The following is a 20900-nucleotide window of genomic DNA, read 5'->3' on the forward strand; positions in this document are numbered from 1 at the left end:
CGAGTCTGCTCGCGCTTTTCCTTTTCTTTTTTCTTTTTCCGTTAGCACGCTCGGTCGTTTGTATTCCGCGCTCGGCCCGTCGCTCACACGAGTAAACCACGTACACGCGTGTACACTGTACACGCGAACGGACGATATGGACCCGCAGATGGAACAAAGTATAAGCGTGGGATATTCCATTTGGCCAGGGACGTGGCGGTGAAAGTGGGCGGAGGGGGCAGGGGGCGAGGGACGGGGACAGGGGACCAGCCAGAGCTTAAGAGGGTTTGAAGACCGAAGAGGTGGTGGTGAGGTTCGATGCGAGCTACGTGAGTATATGGCGAGCCGGTATTGAGTCAAGGATGGCTAGACCGTTTCGTGTTCCTGGGGTTGCGTCGTCATGGGAACCGTCCTCATCAGGCAAAGTCTCCCAAGATCTTTCTTCCCTCTTCCGTCCGCCAACTTGCCTTTACCTTGCTCCGTCTCCTTCTTCTCCACCTTTAACTCCTCCTCAGGCTACTCGTCGATTTCCCCTGCAGCTTGTTTTTGCGACACTGTTTTGCATTCTATCGTCGGCTGGCCCGAGATAAAGTCCTCCGTGATGGAGAAACCGCCTCGATGTTGCCAGACTCGGACGAAGACCCAATGATAACGCTGATGGAAACAAGGGTTGCTCCGACCGTCAACTTTACAATGTATCGCGTTCTTGCAACCTAATCGTCCGAGTTTTAAACTCTTGGCGTCTTGGTTTTTATCTTTATTCGGGCACGCTATATTTAGACTTTGTTCGGTTAGGACAACCTTTCGAACATCGCGGAATTTGCATTCCAGAATTCTGATATTCTTCTACTGTCAGATATTTCTTCTTCTTACTCGCTTTCGTTGTACAAAAATAAATGAAGCTTGTCTTACGGATAGCCGATACAGCGGTAAATAAGATTAAGTCGTATATCGGACGAGAAAGATTTCCAGACACTTTCAGACTGATATCGCTATCGTAGGATCAGGCACGGAAGCGATGCCATAGATGGAGAAGGAGGTTATATCACAACCACGCCTCGAAAGATATCCAGATGCCAAGCCTTCGATCTCGCTTCCAGCCCCGACCGGTTTTCTCCACCCTTTCGCTCGAATTTATCGGCGAATTCCTTCGTGTCTCAGCCAGCTTTTCGAGCGATACGCGAAAATACCGCAACACTGGGAAACTCGGCCACCGATCGAACGAACGTTTATCCTGCGGGAGAAGAACCCTCGAGATTTCGTAACGGTCCTCGCGTCTCTCCGAGAGTATTTCCTTAAATCTGAAGGTTGGATCAGCCACAATTTTCTCCGAACTTCTATTCTCGTTTCGCGAGGACACGTCGATTTCCGCTTTCTTCCTCTCTTTCTTATTTCACCCCCTTCGCGCGAGTATATTTTTCTTCAGGTGAAATCTTCCCGGGCAACGAAGCGCGTGCCTTTTTCCTGCAACGTTCTATAAATAATTCAACTAAAATAATACGATCCCCTCGCTTGGTCCTAGTCTTTCTTTAGCATTCAATCCTGGCTTTCACCGCCGTGCGTAAACACCATAACCGTCGTGGAATTACTCGAAAGCTGCACGCGGGGAAAACGTGGCCGCTTTATCCTTCCAAGTTTAGTCGTTCTTATTCCTTTTATTTTCTCTTCCGATGCGAAGAAGATCTATTTATTCAAATTTTGGAAAATAATTCTTTCCGACACGATAAAGGACATTATAAAACGTGAAATTTTTATTACCTTCGGATACTCAGGTGTCGTTCATCTTTGTCAAAAGTTCACTTGACATTTCGTTGACATTACTGCTTTCTTAACGCCCCGACGACCGGCTTGTAGCTTGAACTCCCGCGTGTTTTCCGAGCGATTGAAATGATTCAAAGCGACCAATATTACATCCGATATATTGATCACGATTTCATATTATTCGTATTATTATTTTAAAGACACATTCGTAACGTTTTGTTTGCGGCATGTATCGCTCTTTTTACTGTTTTATTTAACGCTAGTTAACAGTTTCATAGGATACCGCATGAATGGAAAATGAAAGACGCGAATTCGCGTCTCCGGTCTTCAAAGTGTTAAATATCAGATAACAACTGTCAGTCCGTTGCAAGAAAAACAAAAGACATAGGAGATTAAATTGCCCGAGGCAATTAGAGAATTTTGTTACAGAAATTAAAGGAATAACAGCAACGAAATATCCTAAAATTATTATTTGTACGACTTTAAGATAATAATTGGAAGAGAATATACAGATCGCCTAATTGTTTCGAGCAGTTCGTACGTAACATTTTACGATAGCACTTGTCGTTGTTATTACTTCATAAATCAATTTTGTTGCAATCCAAAATTATTTCCTATTATCGTTATATCGTTGAACATTCGTCTGGAAGCGTTGCATAACTTCGACCAAGAGTTCCGAAGCTCGGCTCTTAGAACGGACAAACTATAAGTACGTTCCTCCCTTTGCTTCACCGTCGATCGGCAGTCGTTCGAAACTTTCACAAACGAGGAATTTCCATTGATCCAAGACTCGGACGTACCGATGGTGACCCGAATTTTCAGTGACGTCCTCTCCGATCGGGACCCAAGAATTTTTTCATACGAAGAGAAAGCTGCAACCCCAAAACCTCGAGAGAGAGAGAGAGAGAGAGAGTCCGACGCTTTCCACCGGCTTCATTCGACCCTAGTCGCTCGGACCGTTTGCCCGATCAAACAGTTTACCGTGTTTCTCGACGACACGTTCGTTCGTTAAACGGTAGCTCGCATCTTTCAACGTTCGACGTGTCTACGACGATAAAAGCTGAACTGGAAGATTGCTACGGGATAAAGATGGCTCGTGTGTTCTCAATTTTATAGAAGAACTCGTTGAAAAGCCTTAGTATTGGCTCGAATAGTGCAGTGGATAGTAATTCTTTCTTGAAAATTGTCTTATCTCGTAATATAAGTATGGAATATTTCGACGTTTCGAAGCTTCCGGCGTTACGTAATTTTACAATATTTCGAATATCGCACGCAGAAAGTGATACAGCGTTTTTACTAACGCTACGACCGACCATCGAAGCCTGTATCTGTTCGTTTCTTTAGACGTTTCTTTGATCGTTCATTTCTCTACCTTTTTATTTTCTAAATATTCGGAGATATCGAATTTTTAGAAATCGAGTTTTTCCAAGAACGTGACAGAAATCGTATCTTTTTAATTCTTGGTGGGAAACTAGCCGTCATAGTGTTAAGCTCGCTTGGTCTAATTCTGTATCAAGTTCGCGCCCAGATAAACAATCACGATCTAGCTGACTATGAGAATGGTATTTTCGGCATGGAATAGACCAAGGATTTGGCGGGACAAGGCAACCGAGTTTCCGAAAACGATTACAATGTTTCGGTGACGCGTATGATGAAAGAGGTCTGTGACGAGTCGACACGAGCCGAGTCGCGCAAAGCACAGCTGCGAGAAATGCACACCTATAGGTACTAAGCATCGACGGACCGCGCGCGACCATAAAATGATCGTAAAAACTTAATTTTACGAGAGGCATAATATATTTGCCACCACCAGCGCCGTCGCCGCCACCACCGGCAGCACCATAGCCGCCCAACAACAAACGGTTAACCAGCGCCGGGGTAGAATTTCGTAGACGAACTCGCGGCACGCGCGACCAATTCCACGGAATTCTTCGAAGCAAGTGATTTTTTCTGTAACACGAGAAACCTCTTTCCACAAGTCACGGCGAAGAGTTTGAAGATCCCCTTGAAGGTCCCGAGGTCAGACAGTTTCTTCGAGCTTGCTTAGAAGAAATTTCATTTCGTATTCTGTTTTCTTTGACTTTATTTTATCACTGGATTTCAAGATCTAGAAACTTCAATTTATAGTCTCGTGTCTTTTACCTAAATTCAACTCGACGACAAGAAAGGTCTTGGCGTTAATTCATAATCTTGACAGCGATCTTAATTGCTTGACCGATTCTATAAGATGAAACAGCCAGATTTCAAATTATTGGTCGAAATAGGAACCAAGGAACCTTCGTTTAGCGAACAATACTTAAACGAACTCGCGAGATCGTCGAACGCGAAGAAATCTCGACAAAGAATCTAATTCGTGGATCCGGTCGAAGCGATTCCCGCGCAGCGAGTAGCGCAGTTCGCCCGAAAGGACGAGGCCGGAACATAATTTCCTTTACGACCAATTAGTAGATCCAGAAACACATCTACGCCATTCGATGGCCGAGGAGGGAGAAAAAAAGAACGTTGAAGATGAGCAGCCAGAGAAAGGTAGAAGGGGAAGAAGTTTGTGGTAATCTCTTAAAACGCGTTCCAAGCCCAAAGTCTCACGACCGTTCTCGCTTTTCGGATTTTTACCCGATGAAATGCCGCGAGAGCCACGAAGTTGGAACGTCGAGAACGACCGAAATTGAGGTATATATAATCAGCCAGTTCCATGAGGTGGGTGGTCCCGACGCGCGAACCTCGTTTAAAATGACCGCCGCGTCATGAGAACGTGAAGAGGATCCGCACCGACCTCTTCCTCTTCTGCTTTCTTGCCTTTTCCGTGCCGCGTGTCTTCGGGGGGAGTCGATAATTGCGGATGTTCAACGCCGCGAATTTCTCCTGTATCTTCCTGTATCCCATCTTTAGTCGGTTCTTCGATTTTTCTTTAACCACACGGAGCGGACGACGATCGTCGAAGGATGGAAGGGTTCTAGGAGAATTATGTAACAGAGCTTCGGAAACTGTCTGGTATACTAATTTTGACGTTATATGGTTTGCTCTATCCAACAATCTCTATTTTAAGCGTGTTCGAAAGGTTCTACCATGTTCCATAATCATCCTGCGAGAGTTAAAGAAATCATTGTAACCGTAGTCGGTCGGACCACGCGAGTTTAACTACCTTTATCGAAGCGATAAAGTTTATTATTTACAGCGCGCAGTAAGATTAAAAGAACATTTCTCGAACCGTTCGCGGCCGATTAATTTCCATTTGTCGACGAGCTGAAAAGAATTTCTATAAAGATAAATTTCTTTCGATGCAACGTTTCCGAAACGGCGATCCGCCCAGCCTTCTTCGCTCCACGACCGCCTTTTCCACGAACAGGCGAGAAATTGCCACGGTATCCCATTAGCCGTCCGACAAAGTAGTCGATTTCACGAGTAACAAGGTAACGAGTGGACGATCGCGATTAATCGACGATAAGCGTCTTTTTTCTCTCTCTTTCGGAAATCTTTTGTTTGCCTTGGAAAAACCGCGGAATTATTAAGATCTCGTGACTCTGAAGACCTCCCGATTTTCGAAACAATCGTCAACAATCGTCGCCTGTAGTTCGATTCAAACGATACTATATAAAATTATCAAAGTGCCGAGATTCTTTCAACCTCTAGACACAGTCAGCTACGTAATACTCGTTTGCAACTTACGTCCATGAAACATGCGTATCGAAAGAAATAGGGTGGACCTCGGCAGCGACGTAACAACTATAAATTCTTATTTCGATCCGCCTCGATCTTCCGCGAATAAAGAACACGGAAATTCCGAAGCTGAAGAAAATTCGCGTCTCGCGTTATATCCTGCTGTAGATATTCGCAGAAAAGTTTTCTACAAGCGGTCAAATGCCTTCGCGAGTCTGCGTACGTACAAGAGAACGTCAAGAAGGCGACGAACGAAATACACAACTGGCTGTAAATAAAGACGTCGCGGGTGCGTGCAGCACGCGCGAATCCCTCTTCGCCCGAATCGATCAATCGGCGTTACAACCGCGAAGAACGTGCGCAAATTGGGAATCGCGTGTCACGATCCTCTATGTCCGCGTCTAAGATGGCTAAACGGGCTGTTATAGGTGCGAGAGTAGTCCGCGCTACCGGCAATTACTTTAACGACGCATATTAATCGGCACAATAAAGCCTGTTACGAGGGTATAATTACAATATTGAATTATGGCCGACGTTTATTCTTGTCACGCGATATTAACGGCGCCGTTGCTCACGCAGGCCGTTGTCGTTTATGCGTTCATTCACAACCTCGCGGACACTGGATTAGCAAAAGTCAAGTGAGAGACTTGTCTTCCACCCACAAGCCCCTCTTTTCCCGGCCATTCCCTCGTTTCTATCTTTCTTCCACCGTTTCTGTCCCTTCTTCTCGTCGTTGGTTCTCTTTGTTACTGCCGGATTCATTGGCCGCGCTGATGTCTCTATTTCAATGTCCACGGAACTTGACAAACTGGTACCGCTTCGCGGAACGACTTCCCGATTTCTTCTGGCGCGTTTAATGGCGGCGCGTTGCCAGTGATGGCCCTCGACCATCAACGTAGCAGTTCGTAAAAGCGTCCGCCGCCTCGTTCCTTCGTCCGTTCTCGCTGTGTCGTCGATTATCGATGCAACGCGTACCTTGAAAAGAGACTCGAGTTCGTGAGTCAGGCGATAAGCACGTTGAACGAGTAAAAGAAGAAGTTGCGATACTAATTGTAATACGTGTCAAGATGCTCTCTGTTTAGAGATGATCTGTATTATTTGTTATAGTGATAAACGAGTTCACCTCCTGTCTACTGTCATGGAACTGATTCTCTTCTTCTAATACAAAATTTACATATTCTTTCGTGTTGGGATCGTTACGGGTCAAATCTGCTTTTATGACGTGTTTCTGTCAACAGCTTCGCGATACAATAGATTCGTTGTCCGTTTACGTCTCGTCTGCAGGATGTTTGGGAAACCGATTGTCCGTTTCCTTGGTCGGTGTCCTATGCGTATATACCTTTCTTAATCTTCCGTAATAGCACCCGTAGGTCTCGACGTTTCAGACTGTTAATCATCAAAGTACACAGAAACAGTAGAAAATGTCAAAGCGATGGAAGAAAATCGCGGGACAAAAACGAAAGGACACGTGCAGGTAGAAAACGGAAAGATGCACTTTTGCCAAAGGACATTAGCCCAGGCACTGGTTGAACGTCTTGCACAGAAGCCCGCTTAAACATTTTATGAGGTGGTCGGCGTAATTTGATGGCCCATAAAAACGCCTAGTCTAGTTTTTCCCGGGGCATCGTGATCCATCGTCGTGGCACGGGCCACGCGCCACCTCGTGTCCCTGACTTCTTCGTTCCGTCGCTCACGGATTTATTCCTCCTTAACCTCCATTAAGCCGGTAGATGCGTGGCCTAGATTACTCGATCCTCGTTTCAGCGCCAACCTTCTCTCGATCGCGGACTTCGGTTTGCGATTCGCTTTCGTCCTAGCCAACTGCGTTTCGCGTTGAAAATCCGAGCGACGTTTCGAATTTACGATCGCTTCGGATCTTCTCTCGTACGCTTTGGAAATGGAATCTCTTTGTAGTGGGTGAACCGGGCGATCGAGGATCGCGTCGCTTTCGACCGACTAACTCTCAAATTGAAACATAGAAGCGCTTGGATGTGGAGTTCCTAGATCGAAATTTAGTCAAAACGACGATACATACGCTCGTGTCTTGCTAGACGAGTACGATCAGTTTCAAAGAAACGAAACGAAAGATTTCCTTCTTCTAATGCCGTTTGTTCCTGTACACTTTTACAAATTTTAGAAATTTTAATCGTTCGACAGGACTAAAAGGACAGGATCGACGAATGGAGGACGATCAAGCGACGATTTTTCCTTTCCGTGAACAGAGTGTTCCTTGTACGCCCTAGGAGACTGTATAAACGACCGTAAAGCAGTTATCTCCGACAGAGCCAATAGAACGAGCTTCCACTATGATGAAAGCGAGTTCGGCTAGGCCAGAAGCAGGAAACGAGGAACGTGGTGGAAATTGAAAATGGGATGGACGACTAGGCACGAGGGACAGATGGCGGCCCGGATATAGGAACAGAACTAAAAGTCTGCGGAAATTACGCGATCCGCTTTCAAGCCCCTACAATTTTCGTGAACGTGACCCACGGATTTATTTCCGAAATCGATCGCACGGACGTTAATTAACTGGCTACGTACGCGAACATCGTAAGACCGGTATCTAACGATTTCTGTATGTAACGTATCGCGTAATAATTCCTTTACGATTCGAACGAATTTTTAACCCTCCGTAGGCAAGCCGAGTCCGTTTATGCTCCTCGATATCTCACCTGTGATTTCTTCGAAGCAGATTTCCATTTTTTCGTGAAATACTTTTCAAAAAGTCGACCAAAAGATCGATCGCATGGCAGAGACTTCGGTAAGCAACTGCAGGATTAGTTTTCGATCGAGAGTCAATTTCGATTGCGTTAATCGTTAAATCGTTGTTCGATTTCAGTGTCAACGTCTGCTGCAACTTACCCAATGACGGAGTTATGACCTAACACCTTGGATAAAACACGATTCTCGGTATCGTAACAAAACGAGTATTTCGCCGCTCCCCTTCGCTGTCAAAGGCAAATCGCAAAGAGGATTCCACGACGCTTTGTCGCGGCAACAAAGAAGAAGGAGAAAATACCGTCGAGCAACCAATAAGTCGTGCACCCTACGGAGGTTGGTACGTTACATATAGTAATCTAAGTTGTGTTTATGGCTGAATATATATGCATAGCAGTCCGGCGAATCGTGGTGGCGCGAGGAACTCATTACCCTACGTCGAGGGTATTAGCATATTTAGAGGCAGCTCTCCTTCCTCGTCTCCGCGTTTCCACCTCTTATCAAACCTCCCTACCCCCGTCTGCTGCTCATTCCCCATCCTCCGACTCTTTCTTCTCCTCTTTTGCCTCGCCCTGCTGTGTATCCCCTTTCCTTCGCGTCGAAACTCAGACCCGGTGCATCCAATCTCATCGACCAAAAAATAACAAAGAATAATTCTAGCATCTTCTCCAAATTTATTATTACCAAATTATCCGAACTTCGTTTTTCTATCTTCTTTGTCCTTTCCTTTTTTCTTTTTTTTTCTTTTTTTTTTTTTTAGATTATCGTAATAAGGAGTTTTTTTTCAAATAAATTCTACAGAATATAACGAGCATAAATCGTAAGCAAAAAAAAAAAGAGAAAAAACACGAAGGAGGAACGACCTGCCAAAAAGCACGTCTGTGAATTTTCGTTCCTTCTTAATTGCGATTCGACCTCAGGTATTTGCGGACCAGCGAGAAGGCATCCGACGAGGAGCGCGTACGAGGATCCAGTCTCGCGAATAAAATTTGTATCCGCGCCGGTATGCGCGAATAAAAGGCGAGACATCGGACGAGGGGAGGCAGCAGGATGGCGAGCCGGGCTAAGTAATTAAGGAAGCTCATCCTCAGAGACAATTTAACTTAATGAGAGTCAGCCAGTTCCACCCTAGCTATCTCTGCCAACTCCCGCACATCTCTTTCCATCCTCCATCCCCTCTCTATCTCTTTCTCTTATTCCATCTCGATCCATCTAGCTTTACCCTCTGTTTTCTCGGACGTAGTTTCCCCCTTCCGACGCTCGTCCATCTTGGAAGTAAAATGTCTACTTTCCAGACGTCCGCCCCTTTTTCTTTTTTCCTCTCTGTATCTCACCTCGCAATCCGTCCAAGAATTTAGATAAGACTTTATTTTATACCAGCACGCCAGCTACTTCGCTTCTCTTCCGTTTCTTCGTTCCACCGTTTCCATTTACGTGGAGAATCGGATACGACGTCCGATACGTACAATTTACTTATACAGTTTTAATCGGTCGGTTTTAATCATTTTAGATACAAAGATTGGATCGGACAACAAAGGACGAACATTTCCTCGAAATTTCCAACTTGTCGCGTTACCGCGGTTACTGCAAATTATCGCGCAAAGCGCATTTATAAATTTCGTTGTACAATTTTTTAAACCGAGGCGTTGCGATTAATTTTCCTCTTCCAAAATACAAGCTTCGTCGTAGCAAAATCTTGGAGAAACTCTTTTCGGGCTACGGTAAACGTTCGATCCTCGACAATTCGACGGTAGGCTTTTTATATACGGAATCGGTTGCATCAGACCGTAGGAAAGCCTGCGTTTACATACCAGGAATTTGTGTTTAGATCGCTACATTTGCCGTTCAGCTGTACCGCTCGCGAAAGTTTACTCGATCGTAGTCGCCGCAGACAGATCAGAGAATAGATAGTGCGCCTGAAATACGAAATGCGAACGTCCAGCCGCCAAGAAACAGGGAACTCGTTTAATTTTCCATCGAATTTAATCGACGAAAGTGAAACTTACGAGGAACCGTCGAACGAAGCGTCGAATTCTAAATCTCGACGAAAATACGTACGTATCTATGGTCGTTGAAAACGATCTTGGACGAAACACTCGCTTTCTCTTCTCTCTCCTTGCGTCTAAGGTATAGGTCTGTTAGGCGAGAGCCTTACCGAAGAGTCCATGCCAGCAGATCTATGGTTGTCGAAAATATGTACACCGGTGCGGAGAGATCACGCGATCTAATCTCATAAATATTAAGCAGAGTTCATTATTATACGGAAGATATCGAAAAATTCCATTCGTTGACGTTAATTTCGATTCTTAAATTTGAAACATCTTAATCAATTCGACGTTAATCTCGCACGAGACATTCTTCGCTCTCGTATAACGGGTTCGTATAACGAGGAACGGCGTAAACGTTCTTTCGTTGCGTAAACGAATTCCGAGGTTGGAAATAACTGCCACGACAGGAACAGAGACGATCAGCTGGATTTCCGAAGGGTGTGAAAAGTCCAAGACGAAGGGAAACGCGCGACTCCTCCAATTCGGCTGTCGACCGCTTGAAAACGTCTCGCGTTATTCGTCTCTGCTCGCCTATATTCGATCGACTATATTCGATAAAACTCCAGACGCGACTACGAAACGCGGAGAAGGAGCTCTTCAACCACTCGACCGCCCGTTTTGTATCCTTCGAGAGATCATTCGTCGTAAAACGAAACCCTAACTCTTAAAAAAAAAAAAAAAAAAAAGATGGGCAGGCAGAACGCGGGTTCCTTGTAAAGTACACGTGTGATTTATGTAGTTCAGAAAATACCAAATTATCTAGGCAAACTTATCTCTCGCTGACAGAATAAGGTTTGGTCGAGCGAAGAAACATCATCGCGCGCTTGCTGTGTACAATATGCACGCCGAGAAGAATTCTTACGAAGGTACTCCGCAGAGTATCTGGTTCTTCGAGACGCTATCGAAGACGCTATGGTCTTTTGCGAGGCCGCGTGGTCGATGAAATGTTTGCAGGATCATCGGGAAACATCACGAGCGCAAGGAGTGTCGTATCTTAGCACTTGTTGCATTCAATGCCCTTCGACTTTATCGCAAAATAGGCAACGTCTGGCTATATTTCATCTTAGCCGCGACAATTTGTTTATCGCTACGGTTTTCCATAAACAAACGTTTCTATACGATACCGATTGTCAAAGCAAATAAATTACGATACATCGTGACTATATAGGCGATACATTTAAGCGTTCAACAAACGATCGAGGAGCTTCCGAGGAAAAAACGCTCGCAGGATGAAACATTAACATTAACATTAATTTTTAATATTAGCTTGAATTAATAATCACGATAGATCCGAAAGAACTCTGTTTTTTTTTTCTATATTTACCAAATAGTTGAGAACTTTATAGAACAATACAACTACGTATTTCGCTTGGCGACGTAACGACAAAAATCCGCCGTCAAACGCAAGCAGATTTAAATGGGAAAAACGTGCCTCGTCTGGAACGACGTAATTACGCGAAAGCGTGGTAAGGGGTTAAGATTCAAAGCAGAACCAGAGAAGGATAGGGCAGGCGATAAATAACCTCGAGATCGGCTACTTTGCATTTTTTCCGCCAGTAAGTTAGTCGAAGCGAGGAAGATGGGAACGTAGCTGAGTCATTGGAAGCGGCTACGGGACGAAAGAAGGGATCGGTTGGACGAGAAGGGGCAAAGGGCGGAATCATTGTTACGGAAAATGGATGGAGATCCGCGATGAAATCTTTTGCGAAAGGTAAATGGAACGGAGATGGAAGTCGGGGCATAAAAGATGAACGACGCGATTGCGAACCGCGTGTACCTATATGCACCGCTGAATCTCAACCGTGTCGACGTGCGTTCGCTCGAATTACGATTCGTTCGACGTCGATGGAATGTCGCGAAGGCAGCTTGATCGTACGATATCCTCGATCTTACTTCGTTTTCCTCCTTACGTCTCGTTTTAATAAAATATAAGTATACTCCGATTACGAGCGCGGTGAAACTGGTCGATTAACGTTCAAATTCATCGATCAGGTTGTTCGTCTAATACGGGGCGATCTATTTCTTGTCCTCTATGCGGGGTTATACCGCGTATTTAGGTGCGATACTCTTGTCACCTTCCAAATATATTTTATACCTTGATATCATTATTATATCATTACGTTCTTGATACCTTGCAAAGATATTTTATCGAGATTAGAGTGCTAGACTCGTCGCCCTGAACGGATAGTCCCTTCGAGAGACGATAGATCAAGTAAATGGAGGTATTTTTAGGAAGTGTATTTTATCTATAACTTTTGTATTCTTTGTATTCTTTCTGCGTTTGAAGAACATGGACCAAAGGTTCCACTTAACGTAGAATAAACTATAAACGTTTGTGTTTTTTGAGGTAAATGAAAAAAAAGTAAATTATCGGACTGTATACTTTCGATGTTACGGGGTGGCGAAAGCAAAGTGAAAGGGAGGGTTCGAAGCTGGGATTCGATCGTAGCGCCATCGTACGAAGCACGTGAAAGGTCATTAGCCAAGAATCGATAAGGCAGGGAAAGGTGGGTCGATAAGGTCGGCCGAAAGAAAACAACCCCATTTCATTACCCGTATTGCGACGGCAAAGGGTGAGGTAATATAAATAAAAGGCCTGTTCCACGAAGATGAAAAGTTATTTTCCCGGCGAAGAAAATAGGCGGACACATAAATGTTCTTTGAGAGAAGCAAATAAACGAGGCTTCTAGAAAAGACAAACAAAAGAGGCGAAGAAGGAAGGAAATAAAATTTTCGCGTTGTATCGAGACAACGTTCGGACATCGCTCGAAACGTTATAGACAAAAATGCGATCGAATCTGTGCTTCTACGTATTTACATAATATTCTTTTTATTCTTGCGTTAAATTATAATTCGTCAAAGTCAAACTGCTAACTGGATTACGAAATTCGCAACATTAGGAAAAACATTGCCAATTTATACCGTCGTATCGAAACTGCAAAATTACACGCCAGAAGAATCATGGTTAGAGCTGGAAAGTTTGAAACTCGGCGATAGAATGCTCCCTTAACACGGTAAGAAAAACAGGTGCAAGAATTCTCAGCGCGATAATTGTCGCTGATAATGCGGTTGGCTCTTTCGAGGAACTGGCATCCGGCTCGGAGCTAATTTCGCGATCAATTACGGCCGAGTACAAGACGCGGCTTCGAGTTAGAAGCATCCAGCGCTCGACCAGCTGAAACAGTGGTTTTCAAGCTGTCGCGCCAACTTCTGTTCCTCCGAACATCTCGCAGCTACAGCCTCGTTGAATTTTGTTTTACAACTCCGTGAGAGACCGGCATTTCCACGTTGGCCTCCCTCGTCGTTCTCCGCACGCTTAAATCGAACGTCGACATTAATCAAGCTAATGTCAAGCATCTAAAATCCCTGCGATCGTTAAACGTTGGTATTCCCCCGTTAATTGACCTCGTAACTAACTGTCCAATGCACGACACTCTGGTGTTTTTTCGGTCAGCCATCGGTAAGCTCTCCGTTTAAATGGAACGCTCCCAAATATTTCTAATCTCCTTCGCAACGTGTCCAGCAACGATGGCAGAGTATACACGCTGCGCTCTGCCTTATACCCTGTCCAGTGTAAATCAACCTTAAGCACGCTGCATGAACGTAAATTCTGTATATTTACAACGTGCACGCGGAAAGCTTTCTACCCCCCGTTTATCTCATTTGTAATTCCAAGCGGATCTCCTCCGCGATCCTCTCTAATCCACGCGTAACCCTACCATTCTGTTCGATGTAGAAATTAAATCGATCCCTTTGCGCGAATTCGCGTCCAGTTTAATTTCATTTATTCGCTACACCGTGGATATCGTAACGATATCAATCTGAAAAAGTTATACAGGGTGGGTTGGTAACTGGTGGTACAAGCGGAAAGGGGGTGATTCTAGGCGAAAAAAGAAGTCGAAACTATATAGAATAAAAATTGAAAAAATTAAAAAAATAACGTCGATCGAGACAACGATCTACGGTGAGGTCCGTTCCAACGAGACGCGATAAAGTGCAGGCGTACCGAGCGAAGATTCAAAGTCGATTTTCTCGAAAACAAAGCCTCGAACGAACAATTTTTATTCTATATTTTCGACTTGTTTTTTCGTCTAGAATCACCCCCTTTCCGCTTGTACCACCCGTTACCAACCACCAACTCGTAAGCAGCTGATAAGATTTATATGTGAAATCAATCGGAGACGCGTCGAATTAGTTGCTGCAGCTGTACGATAGAACGCGCGAACGAACGATATCGATTGGAGATCTGCGAAGTTTGTCAGGTAAAGAGATAGTCGGCGTTTTCCTTCGATCGTATCGCGAGGATGAGTCGGGTAACGAGCGATTCGCGTAAACTTGTCGTCGCTCGTAAAATTCAACGTTTACAGATCGGCCGGTCGATCCGCCGGTTTTATGCGCGCGCGCGCGCGCGATTCCAAACATAGGAAGTTGATATAGAAGTCTATTCTCGTTGAGTAAATAATCAGTCGACGCTCGGGAACACACGGCCCCTCGTGGCAGCCGTGCGATTTCCACCAGACCCCAAGCCTCTCCGACGATCTTCGCACCGCCCCCGTTTCTTCGGAACGTCCTCCACCTCACGGAGGATGAACGGAACTATGGACGACCGCTGACGATGAGTCTGGTTGCAGGAATTTTTCTTTCAAGACGATTCCAACAAGGCGTTGTTCGATATCGAAAAAAAAAAAAGATACCGCGCGATAACAATGTGCACGTATTAATCCTACGTTCTTTGGTCCATCCTCGACTCAATTTCCTCCTCCTCGCCGATCATTTTAGTTTCAAAGAAATTGGGAGAAACGAAAGAATCGTTAGCGACAAGTGCGAAAAGTATTATTAAAAAATATTCGAGAAACAGCGTTAAGATATAGAGGTGTGTTTAAAGATTCCTCTTCGTTCACGGCTTCGTTGCTCTCGTAGGTAGAGTAATTTTTTACTAGATGGACCATAATTCGTTATTCTGGCAGCGAGTTCGCAGAAAAGAACGGGAAGAATTGTCTGTTTTCGCTACGAGCATCTATTGCTATCTAAAGGGTGCTCTATTTGCGAGGATCTCTCCGAGGACGAAATAGGAAACTTCCACGAAGTGCGGTCGTTCCGAAGAAGAAAGAAGAAGAGAGGGGGAGGCAGCAGATTGGAAAAACTACCCTGTACAGTACATCGATATGGAGATAAACTTGACGCTTCGGTCGATCGATTTCCGAGGATCTGTTTCAGGCACAGGTTAGAGCGGTATTAATATCGCAACGACGATAAATTACGCGAACGAAAAATTACGAGTATCGAGCATCGAGTGAGGTCGTGGACGGACGAAGCCGGAGGAGGAAAAATTCGAACGGGTCTGATAAAACGAACCGGTGGAACACGCGAGACGCGTAATAAGCACAGCACGGCGAGGAAGGTTCGTCGCGAGGAAAATAAATTCTCCAGCTTATTAGACACGAAACCATGGAAGAAACAAGAGAAACGACATTAAGGAGCGAAGGGGAGAAGAAAAGGAGAAGAAGGACGAACCAATCGTGCCGTGGAGAGCGCAGGAGGCCAGCTCGCGATAAAGACTCGCTGCGTCGAGGCGGAATACGCGCGCGGTTCGCGTAGAAAATGGTGGCCGAAGAGGCACGGGGAATTCAAATAAATTCGAGGTCGTTGCGTAAAAACACGGACACGGGATAAACTTTACGACATTATACCCCGTAAGTTATGAATATTGCGGCTCGTACGGTTGATTAAGTGGACGAGCGCGACCGGGAAGCTTTCGTACTCGGGCTGCTCTCTATCTCCGCCAAATCGCAGCCGCCATTAAGTGGAAGATATCCGACACCTCTGGCGACGCTGTGCTCTAGACGCGTCCAAAGCTCTCTCTTTCTCACGCCCGTGTATCTAGCCGCCATTACGTTATCCGGGCTAACGGCAAACCATCTAGCATCCACCGTATGCAGCACGATTAAACGCGTCTCTACGTTTATGCTCGTCTCCGAATCTCTATCGTCTAGCAGCGTTTTCTCGATCGTAAAACAACAGATATTTAGGGACTCGGTAGACCAGGCGGCTTCCATCGACCTATTAACCGCGTCGATCTTATCATTTATTTCGTGTAATTACGGAATCAGAAGTTAAGAGGACGAGATAGACTTTCGCGTCTTAAGATTCGATCTTGAACTTTGCTCGGAATAACCGAATTTATACATAGACAAAGCACAGTTTCGGGTCAGGTGGGCTTTGATTTCTGCTCCTGTCGATACGATATCGAGTGGACGATCGGCGATCGAGTGACGAGTTGACGCATCCTCTTCGAGCTAGTAGCTACTTAGTCGACGCTTTCGGTAGAAGTTGGTTTTTAAAGTCACGATTCGAGGAATGGCGGGAGGACAAAGAGCGGAGAAGCGTGGGAAGGAGATCGGAGGAAAGCGCGAAGCAAGCTGGTAGAAAAAGAATCGACGGGAGAAAAGGAAACGGCTCTCCCGCCAAGAAGAGCGCGCAGCAGTCGAGCCCTCGAATATAGCTGCAACATCAAGTATCAACAATATTGCCTCGTGGCCTCGGTCCTTTGACATCCGAAAAATAAGACGAGGACACCGTATCCGCAGGCTCCCTCCCTTTCCGACTCGGCCGCTGCAGAAAGCCTGCTGGAATTCAAAATGGCTGGCTCGGGTTGCAGCGTGCGTGGGCAACCCGGTAACACCGTGGTCGTTCTCTCCGCTACGAGGCACACGTGTCTCTCCTTTGGCTCAAACGTTTCTATTTCTCCGCGTTGGCATCGCGTTTCACGAACGCCTCCTTCGCGTCGATTCTGCTTTCTCAATTCCGGATACGACTACACCGTTCTATGGGACACAGAGTCGTAGATAAAGTGGAAAGCTATGGTTGCAGCGGATACGGTGTTCCGACCAACGAAACGTCCGAAGACTTGTAAGAATCTCCATACAGTGGCTACAGAAAGTATCGACACGCTGTAACGATTGCATATACCAATTAATTAAGTCCCGATATGTTGTTACATTCCATACGATTTGGTGTCTCAGTCGCGTGATCTCGTACGACCACGAGACTTTCGTAGCGCGAAAATAAAAATATTTTATCGTACCGCGTCGTTGGAAAGTAAAGACGCGTCTCGATACTTTTCACGGCCAGTATACGCATCCACGCATATGCGCGGTAGCGCATCTACCGTGGCCATAGCCTGAGTCTCCATCGTAGACGATGTTTCAAAAAAGATGTTTGGCAGGTTCCACGAATACGTAACTCCGTTACGATTCGCGTAACTTTGATCGAATCCGAGGGAAACGAACCAGTTTCCCTCGGAAAGCTCAAAAGACACGTAGCTTGGTAAGGGAATTGGCCGAAGAATAAGTTGGACACGATCCAGCGTTACAGGTACGGCTGTACGAGGCTGTTGAATCAGGTTAGGTCGGGCCTGGGCTGGGTTCTGGATCCCCTGGTGCACGCTCGTAGGTTCGCACCAAATCGTGATTCCCCGAAGTGGGGATGTCGAGTGAAAGGAATAGCCGAAGGAGGTAGAACCGAGAGAGGAACGAACGGATCGAAAGCGGGAGAACGCCATAGTCCGACGGCGGCCATGCTTCTCAACGCGCGCCGCAAAATCGTTTCCATCTTTGAACACGTTTCCCATGACCTCCTCGATCGGACAACCCGTTCGCGATAAAATCGAAACGGTATAGCGCGTACCTTTTATCCGACCGTATAAAAACCAGAAATCGATAAGTTTTTGCGACGACGCACGCACGCACGCGGTTTACCAGATCCGGTATAGGTCAAATTCGCGGTGACCGGGATCACACGTTGTATAAATAAAGGGAAAGTTAGAAAAGTTTCGAAAAAATGGCGAATTCTCCTTCGATAGTTGGAAATTTATAGAAAATTCCAATCCGCTTTACCGCGCGCAAGCTAAACTACCACCCGGGTCGACGAAAGCGTCGCTCTATTCCGTTGCTGTTCGAATGAAACTATCGTGTATCAATTAGGTGTCCGTAAAAAAGAGAACGGAATCGAACGATGTAGAATTTCTGTCGATACGATGGCAGAGAATGTTCAACGAACTTCTCGGGCCCCTTCTATCTATCTATAGCTTGCTTTCGGCAAATAATACAAAAAGGTAAGGGAAGCGCGAGCTTCGTCCGAATCGGTGTTTTCATCGCGACAACATAAACCAACGTTGTAAAAACACGTTAGCCATATACGGCAACGGTGTACACGCGGAATATCCATTTTTCACGTACAAACAGAAACACAAGGCGCGGTAACCGCCTACCATTCGACCACCCCTGGAACACTCTCTGTCTCCTTTTCCAACCTTCGTCCCCCTACTCCGGCGCCCCTTGGCTATTCCATCTCGTCACGCGTCCCATTTTTATTCAAATTCATCTGGGAGCTCCTCCGAGCGTCGGTCGAGGGAGTGCTGGCCGGTTCGCCAGTTTACAGGCCGGTCCTCTCCCTCCGATTCCATCTCGCTTCTCCGACCTGCGACGTTCGCCTTTCTCTTCCCCCTCGTTTTCCATAAATTTTGTATTTTATCTAGTCTACCCGGTTGCAACGTCGCTGTATCGCGCCTTTATTCTCGTACCGGGCACCAGCAGACTTTGGACCAACGGATTGCCGGAGTTCCCTGTGAGTTCAGAATTCTGGTTCGTCAGAATTCTGTCGAGGAGGAAAGATTTTATCTTGGAAATTATAGACAGTGTAAAGTAGATTTATTCGAGCCAAGTTAAGCTCGTGACTCGTCGATATTGTTTGATTATTTTGCAAATATATATCTGAAGATGGTCTACGTATGAATCACGATAAGTGACATTTCTGCGAATAGTACGACTTAACGCGTAACGGTTAAGGCGTAATTCTTCCCAATGAATAGACGAGTCTGGCATCGGTCGTACGACTCGAACCATGGAGTCTTACCCATGAACGAGGTACTTGTACGTTTATTCCATAAATTTCAAAAGACAAGAAGAGAAGGTAAAGTGGAAGCAGCAGACACAGAAGAACATAATTAGTGACAAACCTTAATTCGGCTTCGACGTAACTGTCTATCTGTTCGACGGTTGATTCGTCGAGTTTCAGGGGCATGGCCGCGCGTGCACGTGGAACAGGATGGCGTGTGCGGTGCGTGCGTGAAAAGGAGTAAAATAACGCTGAACATGCGCGCACCATCGGCCGATCGTAAAAGCAGAGGGACCGGAACGAACTGTACGCGTTGATAGTTCCTACACATACGGTTTTCTTTCGGTCGCGTTTAATGAAATTGCCTTTTCGTGGCGGGAATTCCGGGCCCCTAATGAAGATCATACGGCCAACCTCGCTGAAATATAGCCGCTGATAGCCGATGATAAAACAAAGCCCCGCTGGATCGCATTAAATCCATCCTAGGACGGGGGATGGACGAAGAAAAGACGCCACGACATCGACGACGCGGACGTGTCCGACCGTTAATCTTCGGATTACGACGACCGCCTTCTAGAAACGTGACGTGGGATTTCTTCTTCTTAACGCTGCGCTGTCGCGGGAAAAACGAATCGCTCGAAGCTTCCGGATGCGTACTTTGCCCTCCAAGGAAATAAATCTCGCGTTTCGATGGGATTACGATGCTTACAGAGGTTCCGTTTAGACAGTCGAAAAATTCGACAAAGATTCCAAACTATTTTTCTGCGTACCTACGACTCTGCTTCTCCGATGGAGTTTCGCGTTATTTTCACGACTTTCAGAAGGATAGAGAATCGGTAATCCCCGGCTCGAGGAGAAAGTAATGGCTGGCGTAATTCGAGTAATGGCGCTTTTAAGAATGTCGAGCAACGGAAGAGAAAAGCGTATCGCGTAGATCCCTGTAATTGTCGCGGTAAGATCGAGAGAAAAAACAAGGTGAAACGAAATGAGAAATCGACTCACCTTCCGGCTGAAACGAGAAGGGCGATGAGATGGTTGCGAAGCGACGACGGTGCAGCGTCGTCGAGCGTCGCGACGGTTGCAGGGCCGAGGGAGGGGATGCCGCTGCCCTTTTCCCTTCCAAGGGTTTCCACGGCCCGAGCGGCTAGTCCATGCCGTCTCGTTTTCCAGCTGCTGAAACATCCAATGCACGTTCAAGCGATTCGCAACGTGGCCGCCGGCCAAACACATCGGACAGTGCCGCTCGTTCCTCGGCTTTGCTCGTCCACCAATGCTTCTCTCTCTCTCTCTCTCTCTCTCTCTCTCTTTCTCTTTCTCCGCGCTCCAAAGCAGAAGAACCAGCCTCGAATCGCGTTTCTGTCTCGAATCACGATCCAATCCCGAGAGAAACGCTTCCTTTCATCGTTTCTTCCTCCCCTTCCCACCGATTATACTCGGCCACTCGTGTTCAACTTTTTACACGCGATAACGTACGCGGTCGTCGGGCCGATAGCGCTTTCCGCGTTGCACTCACTGTAACGCGAAACGCTCGCACGATCGAGGTTCGCGAACCGCGGCCCTTGTTGTCGCTGTTTCGTCTAAAGGTTACGTGGATCGCGTGGATCGTCTATGCAGACCGTATACTCGTGAAACGTGCAACTCGCGAACCAACGATCCATGTCCTTCGAACGATCCTTCGCCGAACCAAGCGGGACGAAGCACGAAGCGTTTCGTATGCACACGTGGCGTCGATTCGCGATAAGAAAAGCGAACGAGACGAAGAGCCGCGAGACTGGAATCGAGGCGAAGAGCGATGAAAACGCTCGAACCTGACGTTAGCGAATCTGGCGATGCATCGCGTTG

The 20900-nt window shown here is 46.2% G+C and overlaps 1 protein-coding gene across 1 annotated transcript in view; it reads right to left on the minus strand.

Moving 5' to 3' along the window:
• The window catches only part of LOC117242289 (homeobox protein abdominal-B), a 75466-nt gene that overhangs the window by 17111 nt on the left and 37455 nt on the right, over window positions 1-20900 (minus strand). Inside the window, exon 4 of the mRNA XM_033508827.1 lies at window positions 20061-20228. Within this exon, the coding sequence (XP_033364718.1) occupies window positions 20061-20228 (168 nt within the window). The remainder of the gene's footprint in view (window positions 1-20060; window positions 20229-20900) is intronic.

This window comes from Bombus vosnesenskii, unplaced genomic scaffold, assembly GCF_011952255.1.
Source record: "Bombus vosnesenskii isolate JDL3184/JDL3185 unplaced genomic scaffold, Bvos_JDL3184-5_v1.1 scf7180000016273, whole genome shotgun sequence".
Taxonomy (NCBI): domain Eukaryota; kingdom Metazoa; phylum Arthropoda; class Insecta; order Hymenoptera; family Apidae; genus Bombus; species Bombus vosnesenskii.